The following is a 25,818-nucleotide window of genomic DNA, read 5'->3' as shown; positions in this document are numbered from 1 at the left end:
AGGAATGGGCACACGTCTCCGCGCTCATTTTCAAAGTGGGCAGTGCGACCTCTACCTACGTCAGCGGCTGCCGAGCCGCTCAAGTGAGATAATGGAGCCAAGAGCTCTGCACAGCCTCAAGTGTGACACAAACGCAAGGGATTAGGACGGCTATTTTTAACTCCCCACATCCTGGCCGAAAACAAACCCCTCGCACACCCTGCAGATCCTATCAGGGGGCTGGCAGAGGCTTTTGGGAATTCTCTCCTCCGGGAAGCAGCGCCAGGCCAGCGCTGATGGCTCACCCTCTGCCGGGAAAGGCTCCAGCTGGGCCCAGCTCCCATTCTGTCTGGCCTGGCCGGGTCCTCACAGCCCCTGTCAAACAGCCATTTCCTGCTGGATTCGGTTGTCACATATTCTCCAGCTGGTGACAGCCAGACAGAGTCACCAAAGATGCTAAGAGAGGTCATTCATTCATTTGCTTCTTCATTTACCCCCACATGTCCTCCTGCCCCCCCTCTGAGGGGGTGGGGCCTGCTGCAGGGCCACCCAGAGGGGTCAACCATGAGCACCTGTGCCCGGGTGCTCAGTCTAGGGGCAGGGCAGGGGTAGAGACAGGCAAACTAAGAGAGCAGCAGTGAGTGGCACCATCAACACCAAAGGCTTCATGGAGGCAGCCTCCAACTGGGCAAGGGACTTGGACAGCATCTGAACGGAAAACCGGACCATCCTCAATCTCCCTCCAGCACCCCAGCACCCCACCATCCCTCGGACCTTACTCCTGCATGGTAGCAGCCACTGGGACCTACAGGGAGATGGGTGCTTCCTATTTTAGGACAGAGAGCTCCTCCCTGTCACCTGGCCCACCTGGCACTGCCTAAATCCACAAGGACACTGCCCACTCTCCCCAGTCCCACCTCGCCCACCGGCCACTGCCCGAGTTCACTCTCGTCACATGAATGTCATGGGGAAAGTGACTCCAACACAAGAGTGTCCCCAAGAAAAGCCTCCTCCCGAACGAGGAGCCGTCACTTCGGCGCGCCTCCTCCTGGCTCCCCACTCGGAGCCCTGCCTCCCTGTGGGAGTGCAGTGAGCACTGGGTGTGGAGTGAGAGAGGCTGTTCAAGTCCAGGGTGGCCTCTTTCTGGCTGCGTGAGCTCAACCACGGGTCTCTCAGAGCCTCAGTTTCCTCGGCAGAAAGTCACATTAAAGGACCACATGAAACAAGACCGGCTGCGTGGAAGTGCTTTTACAAACCCAGTGGTTTTATAGAAACGTTTGTTTCAGCATAAATTCTTTGTCCTCATTTCTTATCTTTCCCCTTTGGCCTCTGGGGCTCAAGAACCCCCTCTGAACTCGGGGACAATTTCTCTGGAGGTTCCGGCCACAAATACCTGCAACCCTAGAAAAGTCATGTGATCCCTAGGAGCCGCTGGAGCCACTCAGTGACCCCCAAGACCAGGCGTCCTCAAACTACGGCCCGCGGGCCACATGCGGGTGTTTTTGCCGTTTTGTTCTTTTACTTCAAAATAAGATATGTGCAGTGTGCATAGGAATTTGTTCATAGTTGTTTTTTTAAACTATAGTCCGGCCCTCCAACGGTCTGAGGGACAGTGAACTGGCCCCTGTTTAAAAAGTTTGAGGACCCCTGCCCAAGACCCTTCCTAAGTGCTCTGCAAACGCCCTCCGAATTCTAAGGAATCAGATGGGTCTGGGCTGGAGGAGACCCAGCCGGCAGGCGGGGAACGGGCGGGCGCCCTTTTCAGACCTGCTTCCAGGCTGCTCTGTCTTTGATGCCGCGGAGCCAGAATAGACTTTTTTAAAAGCTGATCAAGAGCGATCCAAAGGAGGCCGGGAAGTCTTTCTGCACACCAAAGGCACCTCTCTGTCTGTCCCTGGCTGAAGCCAGCCTGGCCCAGGGCACACACGGAGAGGACCCCTACCTGTTTGCCTTGCAAAGCGGGGTGCAGGCCAAATGCCCTGAGTCAGGAGCAGAAAAACCAAGCCCGGTTACAAACCAGCCCAACCCTACAAGGCTTTCTGAGCATTTCCTAGACCAGTGGTCGGCAAACTCATTAGTCAACAGAGCCAAATATCAACAGGACAACGACTGACATTTCTTTTGAGAGCCAAATTTTTTAAACTTCAACTTCTTCTAATGCCACTTCTTCAAAATAGACTCGCCCAGGCCGTGGTATTTTGTGGAAGAGCCACACTCAAGGGGCCAAAGAGCCGCAGGTGGCTCGCGAGCCGCGGTTTGCTGACCACGGTCCTAGACCAAGGAAGGCCCACTCCGGACCCCACAACTTCGTGGGCACTGAGACGAGAGGTGAGGCCAGGGCCTTGCCCTCTAGAAGTTCCGAGTGCCTCTCGGAGACAAGAAGTGTAAGGCAAGGTGGTTAGTAAGAGCCCAGACCAGCACCGTGCAGGGGGACAGCTCGCCTTGAGTGGGGTGATGAGACAGAGTAGAGGTGACATTTGTGCCAGACCCAGAGGGACAGGAAAATTTGGTCAAGGACACAGTGGCTGAGAGAGAAGGAACAGGCAGCCTGCAGAGCAGAGAGAGAGGAGGGAGGCAGGGAGGAATGCTGAGCAGGATGGGGCCTGATCGCCAGGCCAGGGAGTGCGGGTTTGATCCTGCAGGTGCGTAACAGGGAACCACCCCCGGGGGGTGCGGGGAGGAGAGGCATGAGGGAGGGGGAAACTGAGGGCAGGTGGCTGGCTGGCAGAGGCTGCAGTTAAGGGGGCCTGCTTTAGGAAGCCAGGCTGCCAGGGGGCCTGTCCTAGGCCTAGAAAACAGGCCACTGGATCCCCTCAGCCAGCTGCTCGGCTCTGGCTCCCGGGAGAGGTTCCAGCCATCCAGGCTCAGGTACCAGTCAGGAGGGGCCAGCGAAGCAATCCGCCCTCCAATCCAACCCAGTGACTCCCCGGAGCCCTGAGCCCATCGTGGACACCCCTCCCTAGAAATGCAGAAAGAGAACAAGAGATCTAACCAAACACCTTCCCTTCCCCCTTTACAGAAAACTAGAGTTTGAAATGATGGCCAGCCCTGCCTAGGATCACACAGCCCGATGGTGGCCCAGTCAGAACCCAGGTCTTCAAGCTTCCAGGTAAGAGCACTGGCACCAAAGCCAGACCAGCTGGGCAGCGGAACCATGAGGTTGGGATACAGTGTAAAAAGCCCATGCTCACTGTCAAGGGACCTGGGATCAAGTTCGAACTTTACCACCTTCCCTACACACACACACACACACACACACACACACACACACACACACACACATCAGAGCTTTGGCCGTGTCACTCAGCTTCCTGGACTCAGTGGTCTCCTCCATAAAAATGGGTGTTGAATAAATGCATGCCTTTCACAGGATCAAACAGGACTGAGATGGAAAATGCTCTGTGCACGCCACAGCTCTGAGGTCGGGACTCGGACAGTCCAAGGCCAAGGTGGGCGATTCCTTTACCCCTCCTCCTCCTGGCAGCCAGCCCTGCCCAGTCAGCCTCCTGCACACATTTCTCTGGAGCTTCCCATGGACCAGCAGCGCAGCCACCCCGGGGGAAAGATAGGTTTCTACTGGGTTTTACAATATAGATGCACACAATGCAGGCCCACCCCACACCCCTCCCCCAGAAGTTCGAGCACAGCACCTCCTATCTGAGAGGTCAGAGGCCATCATGGGGCCATGGAGGAGGAAGATGTGTGTGTGTGTGTGTGTGTGTGTTCCAACACACTTCCCCTGAATCCCCGCCATACTTGTGAAATCTGAGCACACGGGCCTCATCCAGGATGCTCCAATATTTCTAGAAAGAAGAGGTCAGAGGCCGTGGAGGGTGGAGAGATGAGCAGGGCCTCCTGAGAGCCACAGGCTTGCCACCACACACATCCATGTGTGGCAGGAGAAGCCTCTGTCCTGGGCACCTCTGCTCTCTGAAGGCCTACCCTCTAATGCCTGCCATCCACCCAGGAGACTTCCACAACCACCAGCAGACACTGGGTGTACCATCATGCCCGTTTTACCACTGGGAGAGAGCCCCAGAAAGGAAACGTAACCAGCTCAAGAGACTGAAGATGAGACTGAAACTCAGATCTCTTGGAACCCATATCCCATATTCTCTCCCTAGGGCTGTGTTTCTCAAATGGTGCTGTACATGGGAACGGCCAGGGGAGTTTAAAAAGTACAGATTCTTAGGTCTGGAGTAGAGGTGAGGAATCTGCATTTCAACAAGTGCCCAAGTTATTGTGATACAAAGCATCGCCCGCATATCCCACAGACCCAGGCAACCCCACCCCCGTGGGCACACAGGATGGCACGGGACAAAAGTAACGGTTAGAAGTGTGGGCTCTAAAAGCAGCTGCTGGGTTTGGGATGTACTCCAGCACCTTCTTGGTTATCTGACTTTGAGTAAATCTCTTAACCTCTCTAAACCTGTCTCTTCATATGCAAAATGAGGATAAGGAAAGAATCAACCTCATGGGGTTGTCTTTAAGATGCACGGAAATGTGTGTAAAGCCCTTAGCACAGGACCGAGCATGTAATAAACACTCAATAAACGGTGCTGTGATCATTGCCAAATTCAGTTCAGTGTGCTAAATGCCTAAAGGAAGGAACAGAATGCCAGGCACGGGGACTGCAGTGAATACTTGAGCCAGTAAGAGATGCCTGCAGGGCTGTGCTAAAACCAGTGGGTAGAACTAACAGGGACACAGATTTCCGCTCCAAACAGGAAGGGTGTTTTTTTTTAACAGACTGGAGTTGCCCAATCATGAAGCCAGCTGCCTGGTGGGCTGACTGTCACTAGAGGATTCCAGCAAAAAGGACTAGATGTTCACCAGGTGGAGACACACATCAGAGAAGGAAGAATGGGGAGGGGATGATCTTGAAGGTGACTTTGGACCAGGTTCTGCAGGTCAGCCCCTCTCGGTATCATGCTGGTGAATTAGTGCATTTACATTTCCCTGATATTTACAGCCTTGGCCTCCAAGCATCCAAAAGGGATGAGGAGAGATCAGTGATAGACAGAAAGCCTATACCTTCTGAATAGTTCATGACAAGGAGGAGGATGGAGGGGGCTGTCTTAAATCTGAGACCTATAAACCCACTGGAATCATATGCCTCAGAAGGTATGTGCATCTCTGCACTTTTCTCAAAGGAGTTTATTAAGAGGGGCTGGTCCACCCCAACTTTTGAGAGGAGGGAAAACAGGGCCCAAGCTGCAGGTTACAGATGGGCAGCCCAAGGCTGTTGTCCTGTGAGCCAGGTGCCTTCCATGCCTTACCTCTCAAAGGCCTTACTAGATCCCCCTGGAGTGGGACCCTGGAGCTCAGAGAGGTTAGGAAACCTGCCTCAGGACACACAGTAGTGAGGGTGGGGCTGAAGTTTGAACTTGGGTTCTCTGGGCTCTAAAGCTGGTGTTTGATTTGGTTTTTAACTCTCAGGTATACGGTCTTAGACCAAGAAAAAAATAGAAAGAAGTTTGGCTTTGATATTGAAGGGAAATAATGCTAAAGATGATAATCCTCATAGGTGACAACACATCTACTCATCCACCCTCAATCAAAATTAAATTCAAGTCAAAATTAGTTTCCCCCCTGAACAGCAGAAGGGGACCTGGGGAGAGGGGTGCAGTTTCCATAGGATTCAAGCCAGACAGCTGGAAAGAATGGGCCATCGGAAACCAGTAAGCCAGAAATTCCCAGCAGGCTGAGAATTGGGACTTGGATGGTTTGGTCCCTGTTTCCACTCTGCCTGGCTTAAGGTGTTTTAATGGATGGGCAGGGTACAAGCACCCAGGAAACCGAAAAGAAACCTCACTTCAATGACCCTACCCCCTGGAGGGTCTGAAGTTTTGGGAGACCACTGGAAACGATGGGGTTGGGAAGTATAGAACCCCCAACCTGCTGGCCAGCTATGGGCCCAAGCTTGGCTGGAGGGGGAGCGGGGGGGGGGGGGGGTTGGGGGGGGCTTCCTTATAACACCAAGCACCCAGAGATGGTGGCAGGGCGCACAGGAAAGTTTAGAGTCAACCCACCGGGTAGAGATCCTTACAGCACAGTGGGCTGTAAGGTGGAAGAGGGGTGAGTAAAGCAAAGTCTCAGCCCACTCCTCTGTCCGACATCCCCATATCTCCTATTAGGGCCTCCAGACCCGCTCGAACCCCAGATCCTTCTGGGATACACTTGCAAGCCCTTGGGGCCCCCTCATCTTGATTCAGAGACTCTAGCTCTTACCTCTAGACGCCTGTGGGGCCGCTGGGCGCTGCCATCCCAAAGGCGCCGGAGCCGACCCAGGGTCAGGGTCACGAGGTGGCGGGGTCGCGGGACTGCCAGGCAGCAGGAAAGTTTCCGCAGCGCCAGCCAGGCCGAGCGCTGGGAGCTGGCCCGGCAGGCGGCGGACCGCAGGAGCGCGCCCCAGCCGGCTCCGCGCCTCCGCCTGCGCCGCGGTGCTCCGGCTCCCGGGCTCCCCCGGCCACCCGGCCCGCCCAGCCCGGCCAATCGCCGGCCCAGCCACCGCAGCTCCTCCCGCCAGACCGGCACCGAGCGGAGGCCGGGAGGGGAGGGGCGGGGGCGCACCTGTTAGACCAATCGACCCCACTCCTGCCACCCCGCCAGGCCGGACTAGGCAGGGCGGACCCCATTCCTGGCTCACGCTCCCTGTCCCCGCTTTGGCTCAGGGTCTGGGCCGGGCCACACGCCCCCTCCCTCCCACCCCCGATCCAGGTCCAGCGCGCTGCTGTCTCAGCTAGTCCACCAAGGCCCTCCGTGCGGACACCAGGATTTCAGAGCTAAAACCCCGGCTTTAGGCTGTGGGCTACTGGGGTACGCGACTGAGGAGTAGGACTCTGCTTTGCTCACCCCTCCACCACTCTACACCCTCCCCCCCACTCCCCCACCCCCAAGGATCTTCGCGTGTCAGCTGACCCTGAAACTCTGAAACTTTGCTGTGCGCCCTGCCTTGATCTTCGACCGACCACAGGGTCCAGGATCCGATGCCAAGTCCAGAGCTTTGGGAGAGAATGGGCGCCGCGCGGGGAGGGGCGGGGGGGAGGAAGGGGGTGTCACAGAGAAGGCAATTCTAACCCTCCTACTCTTTCGAGGACCCCATCTGGGTTCGGGCAAACTTGTCCAGAATGCTTGCGGTCCGCTTCAGCGGGTACCCCAACTTTTTTTTTGGGGGGGGGTCACAACAAATATTAAAGTTTGATGATTTCATTGTCCCACTTTCCAGATAGGAAGGCTGAGGCCCACGGGAGGTAAACACTTCTCAGACCCTGGTGGCAACACCGCAACTTTTTCAAACAAAAGGCGAGTTTGCAGAGAGCGCTAGGCTCTGCTCTCCAGCCCTATGCGGATGCCCGGGGTCCCCCCCCCTCCCCGCTCCGACCTGCCCCCACCCCCACCCCCACTCCCCTGCTGCGGACCTGGCGTGGGGAAGGAGAAAAAGGCCCCAGCAAGTGCCCGGGAAGAGCCAGGGGCCCGCCCGCGGCCGGCCGGCCTTACCTCGGCAGCAAAGCGTGTCCTCGCAGAGCGCGCCGGCGGGAGGCCCCAGCAGGGGCAGCGAGGCCCAGGCGAGCGCGCGGGAGGCCGTGCCGCCGGCTCCCATCCCGGACCGCCCGGGCCGCGCCTGGGCCCGCGGACCTTCCACCCTTCGCGGCAGCCGTGGGGAAGGCGCGGCGCCCGCAGACTCGGCTTCAGGGATGGGCCCTGGGCCAGGCCCGGAGTGGGGGCGTGCGGGGCTCCCCGGGCTCCGCGGACTGTCGGCGGCTCGGACTCCCCAGATCGCTGCCCCAGCTCCCGGCGGGCACGGGACGCGCTGGGCAGGGCTCTATTTTTAGCGAGAGCTGCTCTCCCAGTTGGACAGACAGAACCAGTTAATTCGGCCGCTGGGGACGGGCCTGCACCTGGAGCTCCCCGGAACGGCAGCCGCAGCTCCGCTGAAAGCTGATCCTTCGCATTCCTGCCTCTCGAGGCGGGAGGGCGGGAGGACGCCTAATTCCTGGGGGAAACCAGCGAGCGTCCTCTCCGAAGGCAGCGCCGGGGCCCCAAGTGCGCACACCCAGGATGGAGCTCTTTAAATGGACTCTGAAACCCTGCCGGACTTCCTCCTGCTGACCCCAGGCCTCAGGCTACTTCCCACGCTCCCTACTGGTCCCTAGCAATGGAAAGAGCCCCCCCCCCCCGCCACCACCCCCCCACACACACACACACACTCACAGGGTTTGAGTCCCAGCACCAACAGAAGCTGGCACCCATACATCACGCAGGAGCTACTTGTTGAAAGAAGGGAGGAAGGAGTGAACATCTGGGACCAGAAGAGCAGGAGGGTCCAGCAGAGCCTGGGCATATGGGGTGGGTGTGTAGGGTGGCTTTAAAATCCCACGGAACCCCTAATCCAACACTTTCTAGCTGTGTGACCCTGGCAAGTCATCTCACCTCTGTGCCTTAATTTCCTCTTCTGCATAAGGGAGTCTTAGGAGCCCAGGAGACGGAGTGAGAGAGGACTTTGCAAACAAAAGCATGAGGTGAATGTTCATGTCATGAGTGCTGAGAGGGATGCCAAGATGAGTAAGACATGTGCTCTCCGGGAGCCCCTAGCCCTGCTAATCCAAGCGAGGAGGTTCTCGGGGACTGAAAAGGTACAGGGAGACCGTATGGTATTAGCAGGAGGAGAGATGGATAAGGCCAGTGAGGGAGGCTGCAGAAATAGACCCACACAGGTATGGAAACCTGATGCAGAGGTGGTGCTGCAGAGCGGGGAGATAGAAACATCTCTAAAAGGTACTTTTATGGAACAATTGGCCGTCCCTATTGCGGGGGGGGGGGGGGGGGGGGAATGAGATGGAATCCCTACCTCATACCATCCATAAAACAATCAGTTCCTGGCTGGTGTGGGTCAGAGGTTAAAGCACTGACCTTCACACTGAAGGGTCTTGGGTTTGCTTCTCGGTTATCAATCAGTCAAGGGCATGTACCTGGTTTGCAGGCTCCATCCCCAGCCCCGGTTGGACATCTGCAGAAAGCAACCAATTGATGTCTTTCTCATATCGATGTTTCTCTCTCTCTCTCTCTCTCTCTCTCTCTCTCTCTCTCTCTCTCTCTCTCTCCCTCTCCCTCTCCCTCTCTCCCACCCTCCCTTGCACTCTCTCTAAAACTCAATATTTTTTCAATGGAAAAAATATTCTCAAGTGAAGATTAACAACCTAAATCACTTCCAAGTGGATTAAAGACTTGAATACAGAAACCTTGTAACAATGAAAGATTTCTTTTTTAAAATATATTTTTTATTGGTTTCAGACAGGAAGGGAGAGGGGGGAGAGATAGAAACATCATTGATGAGAGAGAACTATCGATTGGCTGCCTCCTGCATGCCCCCCACTGGGGATCAAGCCTGCAAACCAGGCACACACCCTTGACTGGAATCGGGGACTTAACTGGGGACCCAACTGGGGATCCTTCAGTCTGCAGGCTGATGCTCTATCCACTGACCCAACCCAGCTAGGGCCGTGGTCGGCAAACTGCGGCTCTCGAGCCACATGCGGCTCTTTGGCCCCTTGAGTGTGGCTCTTCCACAAAATACCACAGCCTGGGCGAGTCTATTTTGAAAAAGTGGCATTAGAAGAAGTTTAAGTTTAAAAAATTTGGCTCTTAAAAGAAATTTCAATCGTTGTACTGTTGATATTTGGCTCTGTTGACTAATGAGTTTGCCGACCACTGAGCTAGGGCTTGAAAGATTTCTTAAAGTCTCTTACGTCTTTAAGCACAAACCATTAAGATCCCGGATTCAATTCTGGTCAAGGGCACAAGGCAGCCGATCAATGATTCTCTCTCATCACTGATGTTTCTATCTCTTTCTCCCTCTCCCTTCCTCTCTGAAATCAATAAAAATATTTATTTTAGAAAGAAAAAGATTGATATATTTAATTAAAGCGTAAAACCCCTTTTTATCAACAGAAGATATTTGGAACACAATATCCAAAATATGCAAAGATCTTCTACAAATCAATTTCAAAAGAAAGGGGAGGAAATTGGGCAAAATATATGAACAGGCAATTTGAAGAAGGGAAACAGGAATGGCCGATAAACATATGAAAAGATAATCTCACTCAGAATAAGGAAAATGCAAAATACAGCCCAGTAAAGTGCCAATTCCCACCTGTGACCAGCAAAAGGGTAGAACCAGCAAAAAGAACTCCATGCACTGCTGGTGGGAGGGGGAAAGGGTAACTAGAGGACAATCCAACAGCGTCTAGACATGTTGGAGATGCAGGCACCCTCTGACCCAGGGACTTGAGAACCTCTTGCTGGTGGCAGCGGTGTTTGTTCTAATGAAGAGTCTGAACAGCCTCCGAGCTCATCGGAGGAAGAACGCGTGAACAGACTGTGGGGCTGTCAGTGAAACCCTACACTGCAGTGACAACGAATGACGAGCGCGCCTTCTAAAGTACATAGGGAGCAGGGGGATGGGGAGCAAGTTGCAGGAGATCAAATTGTATGATATCATTTATATAGATTTTTTTTAACGTGCAGAACAAAATGATACCATATATTGCTAGGAATGTGCATACGTGGAAAAGGTATAAAGAAATTCAGAGGAATGATAAATACACCATTCAGGAAAGAGTTTCTCTCTCGGGGGAGAGGGAGACCTGATAAATGGTGGGAGGGGCTTCAGTCATATTGGTAAGGTTTGATTTTTTTACCTGGACTATAGTTACACAGGTGTGTGTGTGTGTGTGTGTGTGTGTGTGTGTGTGTGTGTTTTCTTTTTAACTCTTCATAACTTTTTTTTTAAAGGACAGAACAAGCATGGTGAGAGTCTACATAAAATCCAGTCATGCTCTGAACGTCAGATTTCTTATTTTAATAATGCGGTCATTGCGTCTGTGAAGCGCTCAATAAATCATAAGAACATGACTAGCCTGCTCCCCAGTCTCCATTGGGGCCCTTCACACCCTAATCCCAGCCAGCTGGGACTCCCAAACCCAAGCACCACCATGCAGCCAGGTCTCCCAAGCCCCCCCGCCCCCCCCCCCACCTCTGTCATGCCTTTGCACAGAGCGTTTGCTCCTGGACTTCCTGTCCTCCCTGCCTGCCGGGCCAGGGCCTGTTTCTCCTCTTACAGTCTAGCGGAGCCATTTCAACCCCCGTGAAGCCGCTGGGAGCTCTTCATGGGCCTTCCCAGGCAGAAGGTCCCTCAGTACCGGCCCTCCCCACTGTGTGTGCTTATAACACTGTGGATGGTTGCAGCCGGTTGTGGGGCTGTCTCCTCCTCGAGCAGACGGTGAGTCCCTCCAGGCCACAAATCTTGTCTGAGCCACCACTGGCGCCCACCACTGCATAGAGTCTGGCCTCAGGGAGGTTTGTTGAACCAATAAAGGGGTGAATGGGCGCAAATACTCAGAAACAAAAAGGGGAGGTCATGCCAAACTCTCAAAGGGAAAGCAGTCCCACTCTACAGATCTTCACGGAGTGCTCTTGGGAGGTAACGTGACCTTTGGTATCAGAGAGACCTGGGCTCACACCTGGGCCGAGCCACTTGCCAGCTGTGTGACGCGGGGCATGCTACAGCATCCCTCTGCACCTCAGATTCTGTGTCTGCACAACCAGGGTGTGGCTGCGGCTTGTTGCACGGGGTTCTCGGTGAGGTAATAGAGGCAAAATGCATGGCCCCATTTTTGGAGCGGGTAGTAATTATAGTAGTTATAGGAATATTGGCCAAGAGGGAGATGTTTACAGGGGAGGGTGGAAGGAACCCCATGGAGTTACTGTGAAAGTGGGCGGCTGGGAAATATGTCAGGGAGTGCTCCCCAGCTATGAACAAAAACATGCACCTGGAGGCCAGCCCAGCAGGTGGGCGGGTCAGAAGTGTGCTCCAGGTTAGCGCTTCCTCCCGGCCGTTGTGCTTCCCCGGGGGGAGGGGCTGTGCAGCATGGCAGAACCACAGACCCTCCTCTCGGTCTCCCCACGTCCACTCTGGCCCCCACCCATCTGTTCTTGCTTATAGCCCAGGGATCACAATCTGGACCCATCTTTTCCTTGCCAGCTTCCATCTGTAGGGGCCACGGGGCCTGCGGCACCTTCCCCCGGGACACGTCTGAAGCGATTTACCAAATGCATCGTCCGCGCTATCTCTGCAAAACCCACATATGTCCGCTCGTCGGAGGCTTCCAGCAAGGCAACATAGAGGATGGCAAATTGCTTATGGCCCGGGCTCTAGAAGATGAATTGGCCAGTGGTACATGTTGTACGAGCAAACAAATACATAAGGTCGCCAGGGCTACATGGGCCCTGGAAAAGAACAAGACTGTGCATTTCGTGGGTTCGGAGGAGATTTTCTGAACTAATAAGCAGATCCTCTTTGATCCAGATCGCTCTGGACAATGTAATATTATTCTCGTGACATGGACATTAGCCGCGGTTGGCTCTTTGCTCCATGCAAATGGCCATGCCAGGCCGGAACCCTACCCAGCTGAAGGTCTGCCACCTCAGTGCTTCTCAGAAAGGTCACCGATGACCTTCCTGTTAGTCACGCCAAGGACACCTTTCCGCCTGCCTCTCGCCTGACCTCTGGGCTTCACTTCACACCCTGGACATTCTCTGATCTCTTCTGTCTCTCCGCCCTCTCCCAGGTTTTCTCCTAGTTCTCTGGTCCTCTCCTTGGCTCCCTCCTTTTACTCCACCAGGCTACAGAAGCTGGAGTTTGAGATGGTCTGAGTCCCTCTTATCCTTCCAGACTCTCCACTTCAACTGCATCCAGGCCCGTGGCTTCTACAGCCGTCCGTCTGCTGGCGAGCCCCAAATGTTTACTTCCAGGCCCGTCGAGCCTCCGCCTGGGTTCTCTTGCCTGGCCTTCAGGAAGGACTAGTCAGCTCCCTACGTCCACCTGCCCCTCCCTGCTGGTCTCTGCCTGTGGCTTCTCCGCGGGAGGTGTGCACAGCACAGAATCAATCGTATCACCCCAAGCCGGCTTGAGAGCTTCCAATGGCTCCTTGTCTCCATGTGGCCTAGCAGGCCCTGGGCGCTCTGGCCCCAGCCCACCTCCCCGTCCTGGCTTCTTGCCATCTCCCCCTCCCTTTCTGCCTGCAGCCACCCAGCCAGCCTCCAGGTCCCGGCTACGCCATGCTGTCCCCATTACGCAGACTTGGCGCACCAGGCTCCCCTCTCCGGAACACTTTCCTCTGTCCCCTCCGCTCCTGGGCCCAGTTCACTTCTCCCCATGGCAGCTTAGGTGTCACGTCCCCAGGGACGCCTTCCCTGGCCTGGCACACTGCACACGCGTGGCCCGGGTCACTTTTCCTCATGGCATTTATTGCAGTTGGGGACTATGCCTTCGTGGTGTGATCACCCTCCTGGGGCTGGATGTCCCTGAGCACAGCCATCATGCCTAGTTTTGTTCATTGCTACACCTCCCCCTACACACCCCTCCCCCAGGAAAGGCTGTTTCCTCTGCCTACCATGCCCTCCCCTCTGTCCACTCTCCCAGGAAGCCTGCCGGGTCCCTCTGGGTGGATGGAAGCACCTTGGTTGTCTCTGAGGCAACATTTCCTCGTCTGTAAAACGGGGATGGGACTGCCTCTCTCAGGTTAGTGAGGGGACCAGAAACAGTATTCAGAAAGCAACAGAATCACTGCCCAACACTGGCACTCACCCCTCGCCTGCGCCCAGACCCGTGCCTGGCACCCAGTGGGCGCGACATGAATTGAACTGACTCAACTCCAAGGTCCTGAGCTTTTAGAGTTCAACTTGCTTCTTGGAATTACCGTGCCCGATAGTGGAACGTAGACAAATTCAATTTCCCATAGTGAGACGGTCTGAAAAGCCACTGCAATGCTGGTTGCCTAATGGGTTTCTCTCCAGTTGACAAAGGACCAAACCAGTCCCTCAGAAAGAGCCGCTTTGGAACCAAACACAGCGCCCGGCCTCTCCCGCCGGAAGCAGGTAATACCCTCCACGTGCTTTTCCGTCTCCAGCCCTCCCAATCCCAGGCCACAAAAGGTGATTTCTTATCACCATTAGCATAATTCCCCGGCTGCAACGCTATAGAGAAGCGTTTAGATGAGCCTGGGACTTTTGCAGTTATTCACCTGAAGTTCATCTGCCATCAGGACTCATGGCTGCATTCTGCCATCGCAGGGAATGATTTTGCAATAACAGAGGTGCCTTCATCTAACTTAGCTTTAATGCCAGGAGGTGCCCTCCCAGAACAGTCCGCTCCAGGGCCATTCCCATTTCCAGGTTTGTTTCACGTTCTGGAGAGAAGATTCGATTCAAGGAGGCTGACGTTACTTCTTTATCACCCAAAGGCACCTAGGGGCAAGATGGAATCCTACCTCTGCATTTACAGAAAAAGGCAGGAGAGGCCCGCGATAGGGAGCTGGTGGCGGGGCTGGGGTCTCCCACAACTGGAGGACACACTGACGGGTGAGGACTGGGCTGGGTTAGGACCACAGGCATTCCTTGGGAGAACCCTAATGTTCCTTCCGTTCATTCACGATCTCATCCATTCTTTTATTCCACTTTGGGGGCTTCTCCTCAGTAAGACCTAGTCTCCGCTGTCGTGTGAGTACAAATATCGGTAACAAACACTTACGGAGCCCTGTTCTAGGCACCTGACACATTCGCTCGTTACCTCCCATGGGGCAGGTGGGTGCTGCTATTACCCCCACTCTATAGATGAGAAAGCAGAGAGGTTAAGAAACTTGCTTTAAGTCGCACAGCTAGTAAGGGGCAGAGCTGGAATGTGAGCCTTCGACCACGAACTTCCTCGTGTTCACATACAAGGAAGAATCCTGAACCCCCCCAAGGAATTGTCCAACCCCTACTCCATGCTCCCCCTTAACCTTCACAGCTACTCTGGGATGGGGGTGTTGCTAGCCCCATTTCCTTGAGAAAGATTCAGAGTCTCAAGAGGGGGTTGATTTGGCCAAGGGCAACACAGTGAGGCAAAGGAGGAGTCGGGCTTGAACCTGAGATTCTGGTTCTATACCTAGTGCTGCCTTGGCTAAAGCCGGGAAGTCTGTGTGGGGTCTGTGCACGGGCTGGGCGTAGGGTAACCTAAGTACCCGGCGACCCAGGGCCACCGGCCTCCAGCTCTGCTCTTCCCTTCCCGCTCTGGGGCAGTTCTTCTTGCCCACCCCCTTCCCCTCGCCCCGAAACCCAACGTCCTTTGTTGTCATTGCACGTTCCCAAACAGAACCTACTTTCAGATTCCTATTCACTCACTCACATGTTTAGGCCTTCAGCAGAGGCTGCGGTGGTCCAGCGGAAGGGCCGGGAGGTCAACCTGGCTCTGCCCCTCTGCTCCTCTCCTGGCCTTGGTCTTCCCACGTGTTCGAGAAGGAGGTGGGTTGAGCCTCAGAACCCTTGTTTTAAAGGTTTCAGGCAGGCCCGATGTTCACATCGGATGAAAGCGGGCTGCTCTGGGCAGAGCGGTGTTAGGGGGAAGGGCGGTCTCCCCTATTTGGCAGCCTGTGGGCACCTCCTTGCCAGCTCAGGGCTCCTCTGACAGGTGGAACCCAGCGGCCTGGACAGTCCATTGGCTCTTGGGGTTCTTAGAACCAAGGAATCTGGGCTCCACAGATGGCCAGGGAGGCCCAAAGTGCAGTGAGGGCAACTAAAGGCCCCCTAGGGACTCAGTTTCCCTCCCCGCCCCAACATCTGTCCTGCCTGGTGGTGGCATCAGGGGCCACGTCTGGGGGGACTGTCGAGGCCAGGCTGTGGCTGGCACTGCCTGTGGGTGAATGAGCTGCCCAGGAGTGTGGTCTCAGAGAAATGATACCTGCTTCTCTAAGCAGGCTGTGGGCCAGTCTAACCTGGCCCATTCCCCGTGTCCAGAAGGCCAGGCTACTCCCATGTTTAAATACATGCTTTTCCTTCACGAAACGCTCGCTAGTCCCCAGCTTGCTGTTCGAGGCCTCAGGCTGTAGAGAAACCAGATGACATGGGCAGAGACTTCACACAGAGACAGTTTCTCCCTCAGGACAGAGACTTCACACAGAGACAGTTTCATCCTGGGGTGCCACCCACACACCAGGCACTCACTCACGGGGGCTGGGAAGGCTTCCTGGAGGCAGCGGGGACCAAGGGGAGTCAGCCCGGTGTAGGAGGTCTGCCGGTGGGGAGGAGGCGGTGGTCCAGGCGCGGCAGAGAGGGGTGGGAAACACGGAGGCTAGTGAGGCCGAGTGTTTGAGATGCTGTCCTTTACTCGGTCTGGCTGGAGGGTGGGGTTCGGGGACCAGGGCAGGTTAGGTGAGATAAGTATCCTTGAGGGGCTGTCCATGGGCTGTGGACTTGACTCGGAGGCTCATGGGAGCTAGTAGAGGTGTTAGGCAGAAGAGACGGGGAGGCTCAACATGCATTTTAGAAGCCCATTTGGCTGCACATGTGGTTGGGGCTGGGGAGATGGTGAAAATGGGGCCTCTGGCGCCCTTGCCACCTCCTCAGTCCCTACCACCCCTCAACACTCTCCTCCAGTCCCTGGGTCCCTCTGAGACCCAGCACGTGGACAGGGGAGGAGAAAGGCTTGGGGCTGCTGGCGGTTCCCACTTGGGCCTGCCTCCCCGTCCCTGCCTGGAAGAAAGCCCTTGACCCCTTCACCCCAGGATGACTGGTCAAAACTCCATCCAACTGGCTGAGATGCTTTGGTTTCATGGCCCCTGAACAGCATCTGTCTGTGAACAGGAACAGGCAGAAGGGTAGCTTCCCCACCCCCTCCCAGCACCTTCTATCCGAACCCCCGCTCTGACAAGCGCCTGCCCCAGCCTTGCAGCCCCTCTTGGCCTGGATCACTGCCCAATGCACCCCCACCCCCACCCCATGCTGAGGGGGGAGGGAAGGTTTATCCTCAAACACAAGCTCTTTTGTCCCCTTACTCCCCGCAGCTCAGCCCTCAGCCCTCAGCCCTCAGCCCTGCGTCTGTGTTAGTGGAGGTTTTCCTGGCACCCAGGGAGCCCCAGGTCAGCTGAGGGGTGAGGCTTGGTGTGGGCATCGAGGGGCTGAGGACACGGGCTGGAGCAGAGGCCATTCAGGCTGCAGGCTGGGCCCTGTGGGACCTGGAGCTCACTTGCCCCTAAGTCTGTGCCATTGAATGAGGAGAGGGAGCCCGGCAACCCCAGGCTTCAGGAGGCGAGCCCACCTGCCTGGCCCTCCCTCCAGACCTCTCTGCCACCTTGCGGTTCAGCCTCATGCTGTGGCTTCAGGTCCCCTCCCTCCATGGCCACCTCTGCTCACATCCCACCATTCGCAAAGGCAGGATGAGGCCATTTATCTGAGATTGGGGTCCAGGGATAGAGAGAGAGTCCTGAGCAGAGGTGTGGGTGGGGGCTGAGGGACAGGCACCCCTGGCCATTGCAGGAACTGTGATCCCTGGAGCAGAGACCCACTGGCTCTGGTGCAGTCTGTGGAACCACAGGGTGGGAACGTGGTCGCATGCGTGCGTGCAAACACACACACACACACACACACACACACACACACACACACACACACACACTAAGTGGGCCGGGATGTAGGTCACCGGCTAGAGCGCCTCGGGCCGGGGATTGTGAGGATTCAGCCATCCAGACTCACGCTTCCAGACTGGACAGAAACGCACCCCTCCCTCTGCCTGGTGGCCGATGTCAGTCTGACCCACAGCCTCCCTGGGCTTCTGTTTGGTTTCCCCAGAATCCCACTGGCTGAGGCTGCTCTGTCCAGGGTTTCTCTCTGTGTGCATCAATCCCTGTGCGGGGTGATGCGGGGTCTACAAGAGAGGGAGGAGTGTGGCCCCACCTCAAAGGCGTCCAAGGCGTAGCCCCTGGGATGTGCTGGGACTAGAGGTGGTGTGACCAAGAGGGCACAGCCAAGGAGGAGCCAGAGAAGCTGGTCCGGGCTGGCTGCCTGGGGGAGGTGGCAGGACCTTGGCTGGGCAGCTGAGTGACGTCTTCAAGAGCCGAGGAAAGGGAGTGCTATCGGTGCAGCTGGGAAGGCCCTGGCCACTCCTGCCCCCCACGCTGAATTGGGGCCTCTCGGAGGCCACATCTGAGATGGCCGTCACAGGCTCTCCCACAGAAAACCCTTCAGACACAACAAGCCCAGGACATCACTCCCCACTCCCTCCCAGAACCTGCTCTTCCACCTGTGCCCCCCTCTCAACGTGGACACCAACTTCTCCTGACAGGTCACCCTGACCTCCTTCCTTGCCTACCTCACCTAGCCTCCAAGTTTTCAGCCTGGCTCTTGGAGCAACTCACAGCCCCGAGGTGGAGACAGGCACCTCAAGAGGCTCAAACAAGGTAGTCAGGGAAAACTTCCTGGAGGAGGTGACATCGGAACTGAGACTTCAGAATGAACAGAAGTATCCAGGTTGGGGGAGGAGTAGTGGGGAGAGCTGACATGGGGGGAGTGCTCCAGGCAGGGGAACAGCAAGTGCAAAGGTGAGGGAGGAGAGAGAGAGATGACATGTTCAAAGGCAGAAATTAATTCATGATGGGGGAGTGGAGAGAAAGGAGGGGTGTGGCTAGAGACAAGGACAGAGGCATCATCCAGGGGTCAGAAGATGGACCACCTGAGGCTGTGCTGGTGAGTTTGGAATTTTCCCTGCTGCGGGGGGGTGAGGGGTGGGGGGTGCCCCCAGGGACTTTAAGATGTCGGTGAGTGGCCCCCTTTGGCTGTGCATGGAGGATGAGTTTGGGGGAGGGGAGGAAATGGGGAGCCCTGGGAAGGGGCAGGAAGTCCATGGGGGGAAGGGGCAGGAAGTCCAAGGGGCAGGAAGTCCATGGCCTGCGTGGGGCTGGGAGATGGAGAATCAGGGCAGATTTCAGGGCCACTCAGGAGGTGAAATGGACCTGGAGTGGTTCTGGTCCCTCAGCCCTCAGGCCTCATCTTCCCATCTCGTAATGGGGGATGGGCAGGAGGGCTCGGAAGACCTCTCCCGTGGGCCTAAGAGTGGGAGCACGGTGAGATGGCTAGTCCTGTCCCCACCCCTGTGATGAGGAGACTGAGGCTGACAGCCACGTGGCCCCGGCCACAGGAGGTGCAGAGGACAGGAAGCCCGGGCCTGTGCTGTGTGTGGCCCTCGCAGTTCAGGATTGAGCCCACCAGAAGCCCATGGGGAGGACGGGGGTGAGATACCTTTGTTTCCTAACCATCAGGAGCTCCTGGATGAGCCTCTCCCTCCTCCCACCAGGAGCCCCTCTCTCTGGCGGACCCCAGCTCCTCTCTCCCGAGCTTGATCCTGGCTCTGGCTGGCCCAGCTCCCAGTCCAGGGCCGGCCCTCCCACCCTCCTGGGCCTCACTCTGCGGCCTTGTGCAGCCAGCTGCTCAGACTTGGGTGCATAAATGATTTAAGCCCCTCCCTGGCTGGCCTCATTGTTCGTCTTCATTGACTAGTCTTCCTGATTTAGCCTCTTCCCAGAGTCCTGTGGGGCAAGAAGGGGGGCTCTACCTCTCACCCACGTGCCCAGCTGGGGAAGGTCAGAGGCTCAGGCGTGGCCGGCCAGCAGGACCGAGGCTCGCCTGGGCTGTGGACTGGGGGGCTAGGAGAGCAAATGGGCAGCCCAGAGTGGTGGGCAGAAGCACAAGGGGCTGGGAGGCCTGGGTTTGAATCAGGAGTGCCCCCGCGAGCTTACAGCCTTGCTTTCTAAGCCTCAGTTGTCTCATCTGAGCAATGGGGTTGTTGCTTCCTCGGTAAGGCTCAATGATTTCATGTGGAACCCCTCGCACAGAGCCAGGCACATAGTAAGAGCTCAGTAAGTGGGGCCCCTGTTCCTCCTCGCTGGCCTCATTTCTTCCCCTGAGAAAGGACCTCATGTAGGAGTGTGGCTTCTCCTGTCCCATCAGGGCCCTGGGGCCCCGCCAGCTGGTCCAGGACGGAGCCCTAGAGTGAGATGGAAGGAACCTGAGCTTGGCATTCCTTCCCCACTCCAGGTCGCCCAGGCTGGCGTCACTACCTCAATTTCACAGACAGGGAAACTGAGGCTTGCTGAGAGCCCAGGACTTTGCCCAGGGCCTGTTGAGTTAGTTGAGTGGCAGAGCCAGGAGGAGGCCCCAGGCGCTCGTCCCTGAGGGGCAGGGCAGCCCGAACAGCGCCCACCTCCCCGCACTCTGTCCCAACACTCCCAGCCTCAGAGAAGGGCACTGGTTCAGAGCAGGGGCTCTGGGGTGGGACTCACGCACGTGACTCTCAGCTTAGCCATTCACTAGCTGTGTGACTTCGGGTGGGTCACTCAGCCTCTCTGAACGTCTCTTCTCGTCTCCGACAGGAAAAGGATAACCCCAGCCTCACAGGGCTGGTGGAAAGGAGCGGTGATGATGAACGGGAGGCGTGTGGCCTGGCACACGCTCTTCCTTTATGATTCTTTTCTGTTTGTCTCCAGCTGAGGCAAACCCGCTTGATGACATCTGCAGCTTCCCCCTCCCCCAGGAAGGGCCTGGGAGTGGTGACATCAGGCCTCCTGACAGCTTCCAGCCCAAAATAGCCCTGTCTTCAGACTGACCCTATCCCGTTACCGCGGCTTCTGTGCTCACTGTTTTCAGCTGAGCTGACATCGCCTTCGGTTGCGGTTCCTGCCACGTCGCGCTCGTCCCTTAAACTCCTCCAACAACCCTTCCGGGGAGGCAGACAGAGGGGCCTCCAGGCAGCTCGGGCACAGTAACACCCTCAGCACCGCCAAATAAGTATTGGGGCTCTGGAGCAACCTGGGTTCGAATCACTGATCTCACTGTATGATCGTGGCCATCACTTAGTTCCCCAAGCCTCAGGGTCCTCCTCTGGAAAATGGATCGAACAGCAATCCACCCGGGTTGCTGTGAGGATTTTAGCAGACAGGCACGTACATAAAAGACCTTGCACGGCATTTTGCCTGCAGTGGGCGCTCAGTACATAGCACCCGCTGTGATACCCGGAGCACTGGGGAATTTACAAAATCACCTCCACCCGCCCGGTCTCAGGCCCCAGCTGGGGCAGGTGTCCTGGCTGGTTATCGCTGTGAAGAAACGAGCTTCTGAGCTGCCCCTTCCACCCCCAGGATTTCCAAAACAACCAACCTCTTCCAGAGCGTCTAACCCAGCATCTCTCTGAGCCCAACTCTCTCCTCTGTGAGCCACAGACTCCCCCCAACAGGTGTCCAACCAAAACTGGTTTAACCTCTGTCACTGTGCTCTGAAGCCCCAGGACAACCAAGGAAGCAGGCAGGTCAGGCCTGAGTCTGCCCATTTGTCAGACAAAAACACTGAGGCTGAGGAGGTGAAGGGACTTGGTCCAGGCCACCCGATGGCAAAGAGAGCCGGGATGAGGCTCAGGCCACAGGGAGGGAAGAGGACGCCGAGTGCTGGGTCAGATTTAGACTCCCAGGTGGCCAGAGCTGGAACATTCGGGTGTTAGGCAGTACAGCACCCTCAGCTGACAGCTAAGGAAACCAGGACCCAGAGAGGGGAGGATGCCTGGGGGCACGCAGCAGGTCAGCGCCAGAACGAGTACCATTCTCTCATTCACTCACTCATGCATTCCTACACGCGTTCATTGGTCCAGCAAAATGTGTACTGAGGATCTTCTCAGGGCCGGCGCTTTGCAGGAGCCTGGAGATACAGTGGCAAATAAGACACAGCCCCTCCTTCAGGGGTCGCATGGCCTTACGTGGGAGTCAGGCCGGCTACCAGGCGATAAACACGTGCCCTGTCGGGGAGGCTCCAAGGGCTGCTGGCCGTGCACAGGTGGGAGGTGGCATCTGTGAAGGGGGGGGGTGGCAGGACCCTGTGAGGACCCGAAGAGAGGACGTTCTGCTGGGCGAAGATTGCTCCCTGGTCTGGCCCACTGTCAGGCCTGCCTCTCGTGCCTTCCTCGGCAAAGGACTCCTTACAGAGGTCTGAGGCAGTGGTCGGCAAACTCATTAGTCAGCAGAGCCACATATCAACAGTACAACGACTGAAATTTCTTTTGAGAGCCAAATTTTTAAAACTTAAACTTCTTCTAACGCCGCTTCTTCAAAATAGACTCGCCCAGGCCGTGGTATTTTGTGGAAGAGCCACACTCAAGGGGCCAAAGAGCCGCATGTGGCTCGCAAGCCGCAGTTTGCCGACCACGGGTCTGAGGGCTCCACACCAAACTCCTTTCAGCCCCTGAGCACCTGGGGAGTGGAACTCGAGCGCAGGATATCCACCAGATTCAAGAAAGTCTTGCTCAGTTCGAATCGGAGAAGGGTGCCCAGAGCCCCCACGCCCAGCTCTGCCTCTCCCAACCCTGGCCCCATCGAGGGTCCCCCAAGGAGCTCAGCTCACTGACCCCTGACCAAAAGCATCACCCTCATGGGACATTTCGGAGAACTCCCCAAGTTCTCCAGCCTCCGTGCCTTTGCACCTGCTGTTCTCTCTGCCTGGAAGGCCTTGTCTCACCTCTGCTTGGGAAACTGAATTCATCCACTCACTCCTTCAGCAAGTACTTGTTGGATGCTTGCTACATGCCAGACAGACAGCTATGCTCTGGGGATAACAGCTGTCAGAGATCTTAGCCACGGGGGGGATACAGCAGCGAAACATGCACATATACAATGATATGCAGTGCAAATAGGAACAAAGGAAAAGAGACAAAGCGAGTGGGATATAATGGATGGATTGGAGGAACATGGTCTAGGGAAGGTTTCTCTGAGAAGATGACTTTTCGGTTGAGTTTGGGAGGAGGTGGAGGCAAAGTTGGACTAGTGAAGAATGAGAAGAGTGCTCCAGGCAAAGGAAACAGAATGTGCAAAGGCCCTGGGGTAGTAACTAGTTTGATAAGTGTGCGGAAAGTCAGATCAGTATGATGGAAGCCCCGAGAGCGAACCAGTGAGGGAGGAAGGGTCAGATCACGTGGGGTGGCAGAAGCAGCAGACCTTGGTGAAGAGACCATGGGGATAAGGGCGGGGTGTGTGTGTGTGTGTGGGGGGGGGGGGGGGGGGGGAGACACTTGAGAAAAGAAACCAGAAAAAGAGATTGAGAAATTGGTGGGAGAAAACCAGGAGAATGGCCTATCCCAGAAGCCAGGTGAAGAACGTGTTTCACGAATGAGAATCGCCTACTTCTTGAGTGGAGGAGTCACCTCCTCCAGGAAGCCTCCTGGGCTCCACATGTGGAGTTAAGGGTTCCACAGCGCCTTGGCCTTCCTCGTCAGAGTGCTTACTTGTCTCCCATAGTAGCCTGGGAATGTCACAGAGGCAGAGACAAGGTTTGACTTGTCTCTCCAAGCCCAAAACTTAGTCCAGGACCTGAGAATAGCGGCTATTAAATGAATGAATGCAGAACCAGGACCCGGAAAACAAGTGGCTCCTGCCCTGGCCCAAGACAGCCCTGAAGCCAGACCCCCGCTGGCTAGATCTGGGACCCCTCCCCAGGAGAACCTGGGCTCCTCCATGCCTGCCTGACAATGCCTGACGTCCCCTCTGTCTCTGTGCGTCTTCTTCCCGGCCCCAGGCACCTCCCTGCCGGACCAGCTTCTAGGAGGTCAGCAGCAGGCTCCCCCAGCAGGTGACGAGGGGTGCTCTGTGCCCGGGGCCCTTCAATTAGGACGAGGCAGCCCAGTCTCCATGGCAGCAGCCCTGCCCTGCCCAGAGGCGGCCACAAGCCAACCCGGGACAGCAGGTGGGGCTGTGGGTTCCCGAGGCATCGCTGGGTTCCAGGCGGGGAGATGGAGGCCGAGGGATTTGGAACCTGCTCCGCCAGGGGTTGGTTCCCCCAGACAAGGCCCTGTGCCTTCCATGGGGCAGCATCCAGGCACCCCTGTGCCAAGGCCCAGGGGCACACCTCTGGAGGCAGGCCGGCCCGTCACACCCAGACTATCTCCCCAGGCGCCTCCGGGAGCTCCTCACTCTCAGTCCAGCCTCGGATCATTTGTCTGTCTCCCCCTCGAGGCTGGGACCTCTTCCAGGGCCTCTCTCTCTCCCTTCTCTCCTCCTCCCTCCCTCCCTCCCTCCCTCCCTCTCTTTCCTCCCTCCATTCACCAAGCACAGACTAGGTCTTAGCCTCGAGCTCTTCATTTCCGCACCCCTGGCCCCGGCACACAGCCTGGCATGTGGGGAGAGGAGATGGGGCCGAGTGGTCACTCCGCTGTGTCCCATGGCCACCCGACTGCCAGGGCCGCGGGCTGGGCCTCGCCAAGCTCCCCTGAGGGTTGCAGCTCCCAACGTGGCAAAGGGCCCCTCTCCCTGGAAAGAGCTGCGCTCCCGCAGGAGGAAGGGAATCTGGCCTTGAATCTGTGCCCAGAGGCCAGGCCTGGCCGGGCAGGCGAAGAGGGGAGGGAAGAGAACTCAGCTTTCTCAGCAGGCACTGCGGTCCCAGGAGGACCTGGGCTCCCGACGCCCAGCCCAAGCGGGGGTGAGGCCACCTCTCCATGGGACCTCTCCTCCGAGGCCGACAGGGCCTTCTCCCTACGGAGCCCCCAAACCGGCTGCCCCCACACCCTGCCTCAGTCCCTCAGCCACACTCCTGCCTCCGGTCTCCCTCCTCTGCGCTGCCCAGAGGTATCCAGAGTGTGCCCGGCGTCCTAGCCCAGGGCAGCAGCCTGGCCGGCTGAGCAATCAGGGTCTTAGCTACTGCACCCCTGGGGCCCCAAGCCTGCAGCAACTGCCCCGGCCAAGCTGTTCCCAGTCGCACAGTCCCTGCCCCGGGCGCTCAGCAAGGGCTCTGCTCCGTCCCAAGCAACTTTCCCCCAACCATCAGCCCAGGTTTTCCAGGGCAGCCCCTGGGGCCCTACAAAGCGGGGAGTGCTTTCAGCCTGGCTTTAATTACAGGGAGCATTCCTGTTGCTGGACCGTCTATATTTATCTGCAGGATCTCACTAATTAAATTCCCCACAGCACCCAGCAGGCCTGCGGACAGCGAGTGAGGCCGGCGGGCAGGGGGGCTGCAAACTTCCTTCCTTTTTTTCTTGGCCAAGAGCAAAACAGAAGCAGCAGAATCCCCCCCCCCCCGCCTCCCCCCATACACACACACACACACCAATGCTCAGAACACGGAGGAGGGGGGCGCTGCCCAAGGCTCCACTCGGGACCCTGCAGCCCTGTGCCCCCTACCCCGGGCTCCCAAGACCAGACAGTGCCCAGCTGCCTGCCCACCTCCCTGCTGAACTCAGATTCCTGCCGTAAGCAGAGAAAAGTCCGCCTGAGCAGCGGCTGGATCCCCACTCAGCCACTTTGCCGGCGCCGCTCTTACCGTAGGAGTCGTCTTGGTCCAGGAGGGAGTCGGGCTCCATGGCGTTTGGGCCCCCAGCCCCCGGCCCCACCTGATTTATGAACCGAGGCTGTCTCCATGAGCGTCTGGGTTTCTCCTTTTGTATTCCATCTGGCGGCTTTTCCAACTAGATGACTGGGTACTCCTGCAAGCAGGCCCCTTTCCAGCCCTCTCCTTCATACAGTACATTTAAAGTAGCAGTAACCTCTTTTTCCTCCCCCCGCAGCCTGACTGGAAACATTAGAAGGGACCGAGGCAGCGAGATGTCTAAAATAGGAAGACGCCGGGGCCGATTGGCCTGGCTGCCCGCGACGCTGGCTGCGGGGATCTGGCCCAGCTGTGCAGATGGAAAAGCTAAGAGGTGAGTCTGAGCTGGGGCTTAGCATCTGGACGCTGGCTCTGGGGCCCCGGGGGCCTGTGGGAAGGGGGAGGGCTGACCCGCTGCGGGAGGGGATGGGGGTCGGCTCTGTTCACCACCCAGCACCCAAATCCCAGGGGCTTCTCCCAGGCCCGGCTGGAACCGCCCACTCAAATCTGTTCCGCAGACATTTCCTGCAGTGTGGGGGATGCAGAAATTGACTCATCCATCCATTCAGTTAGTCACTAAATTTTTTTGAGCATCTACTCCGTGCCAGACACCGTGCTAGATGCTGGGTTCACAGC

The 25,818-nt window shown here is 56.9% G+C and overlaps 1 protein-coding gene across 2 annotated transcripts in view; it reads right to left on the bottom strand.

The window, feature by feature from the left end:
• The window catches only part of DAB2IP (DAB2 interacting protein), a 176,725-nt gene extending 151,435 nt beyond the window's left edge, over window positions 1–25,290 (bottom strand). The window contains exon 1 of one of the 2 annotated variants that reach the window (XM_079789790.1): window positions 25,138–25,290. In XM_079789790.1, the coding sequence (XP_079645916.1) occupies window positions 25,138–25,177 (40 nt within the window). In that variant the 5' untranslated portion in view covers window positions 25,178–25,290. Of the gene's footprint in view, window positions 1–7,479; window positions 8,004–25,137 lie in introns of those variants that run through there. The other variant, XM_079789789.1, reaches the window with a different exon arrangement.
• Window positions 25,291–25,818: the final 528 nt, after the last annotated feature.

This window comes from Cnephaeus nilssonii (genome assembly GCF_951640355.1).
Source record: "Cnephaeus nilssonii genome assembly, chromosome: 14".
NCBI lineage: Eukaryota > Metazoa > Chordata > Mammalia > Chiroptera > Vespertilionidae > Cnephaeus > Cnephaeus nilssonii.
Note: the sequence above shows the minus strand (reverse complement) of the source record. Positions and strands in the feature narration are given on the sequence as shown.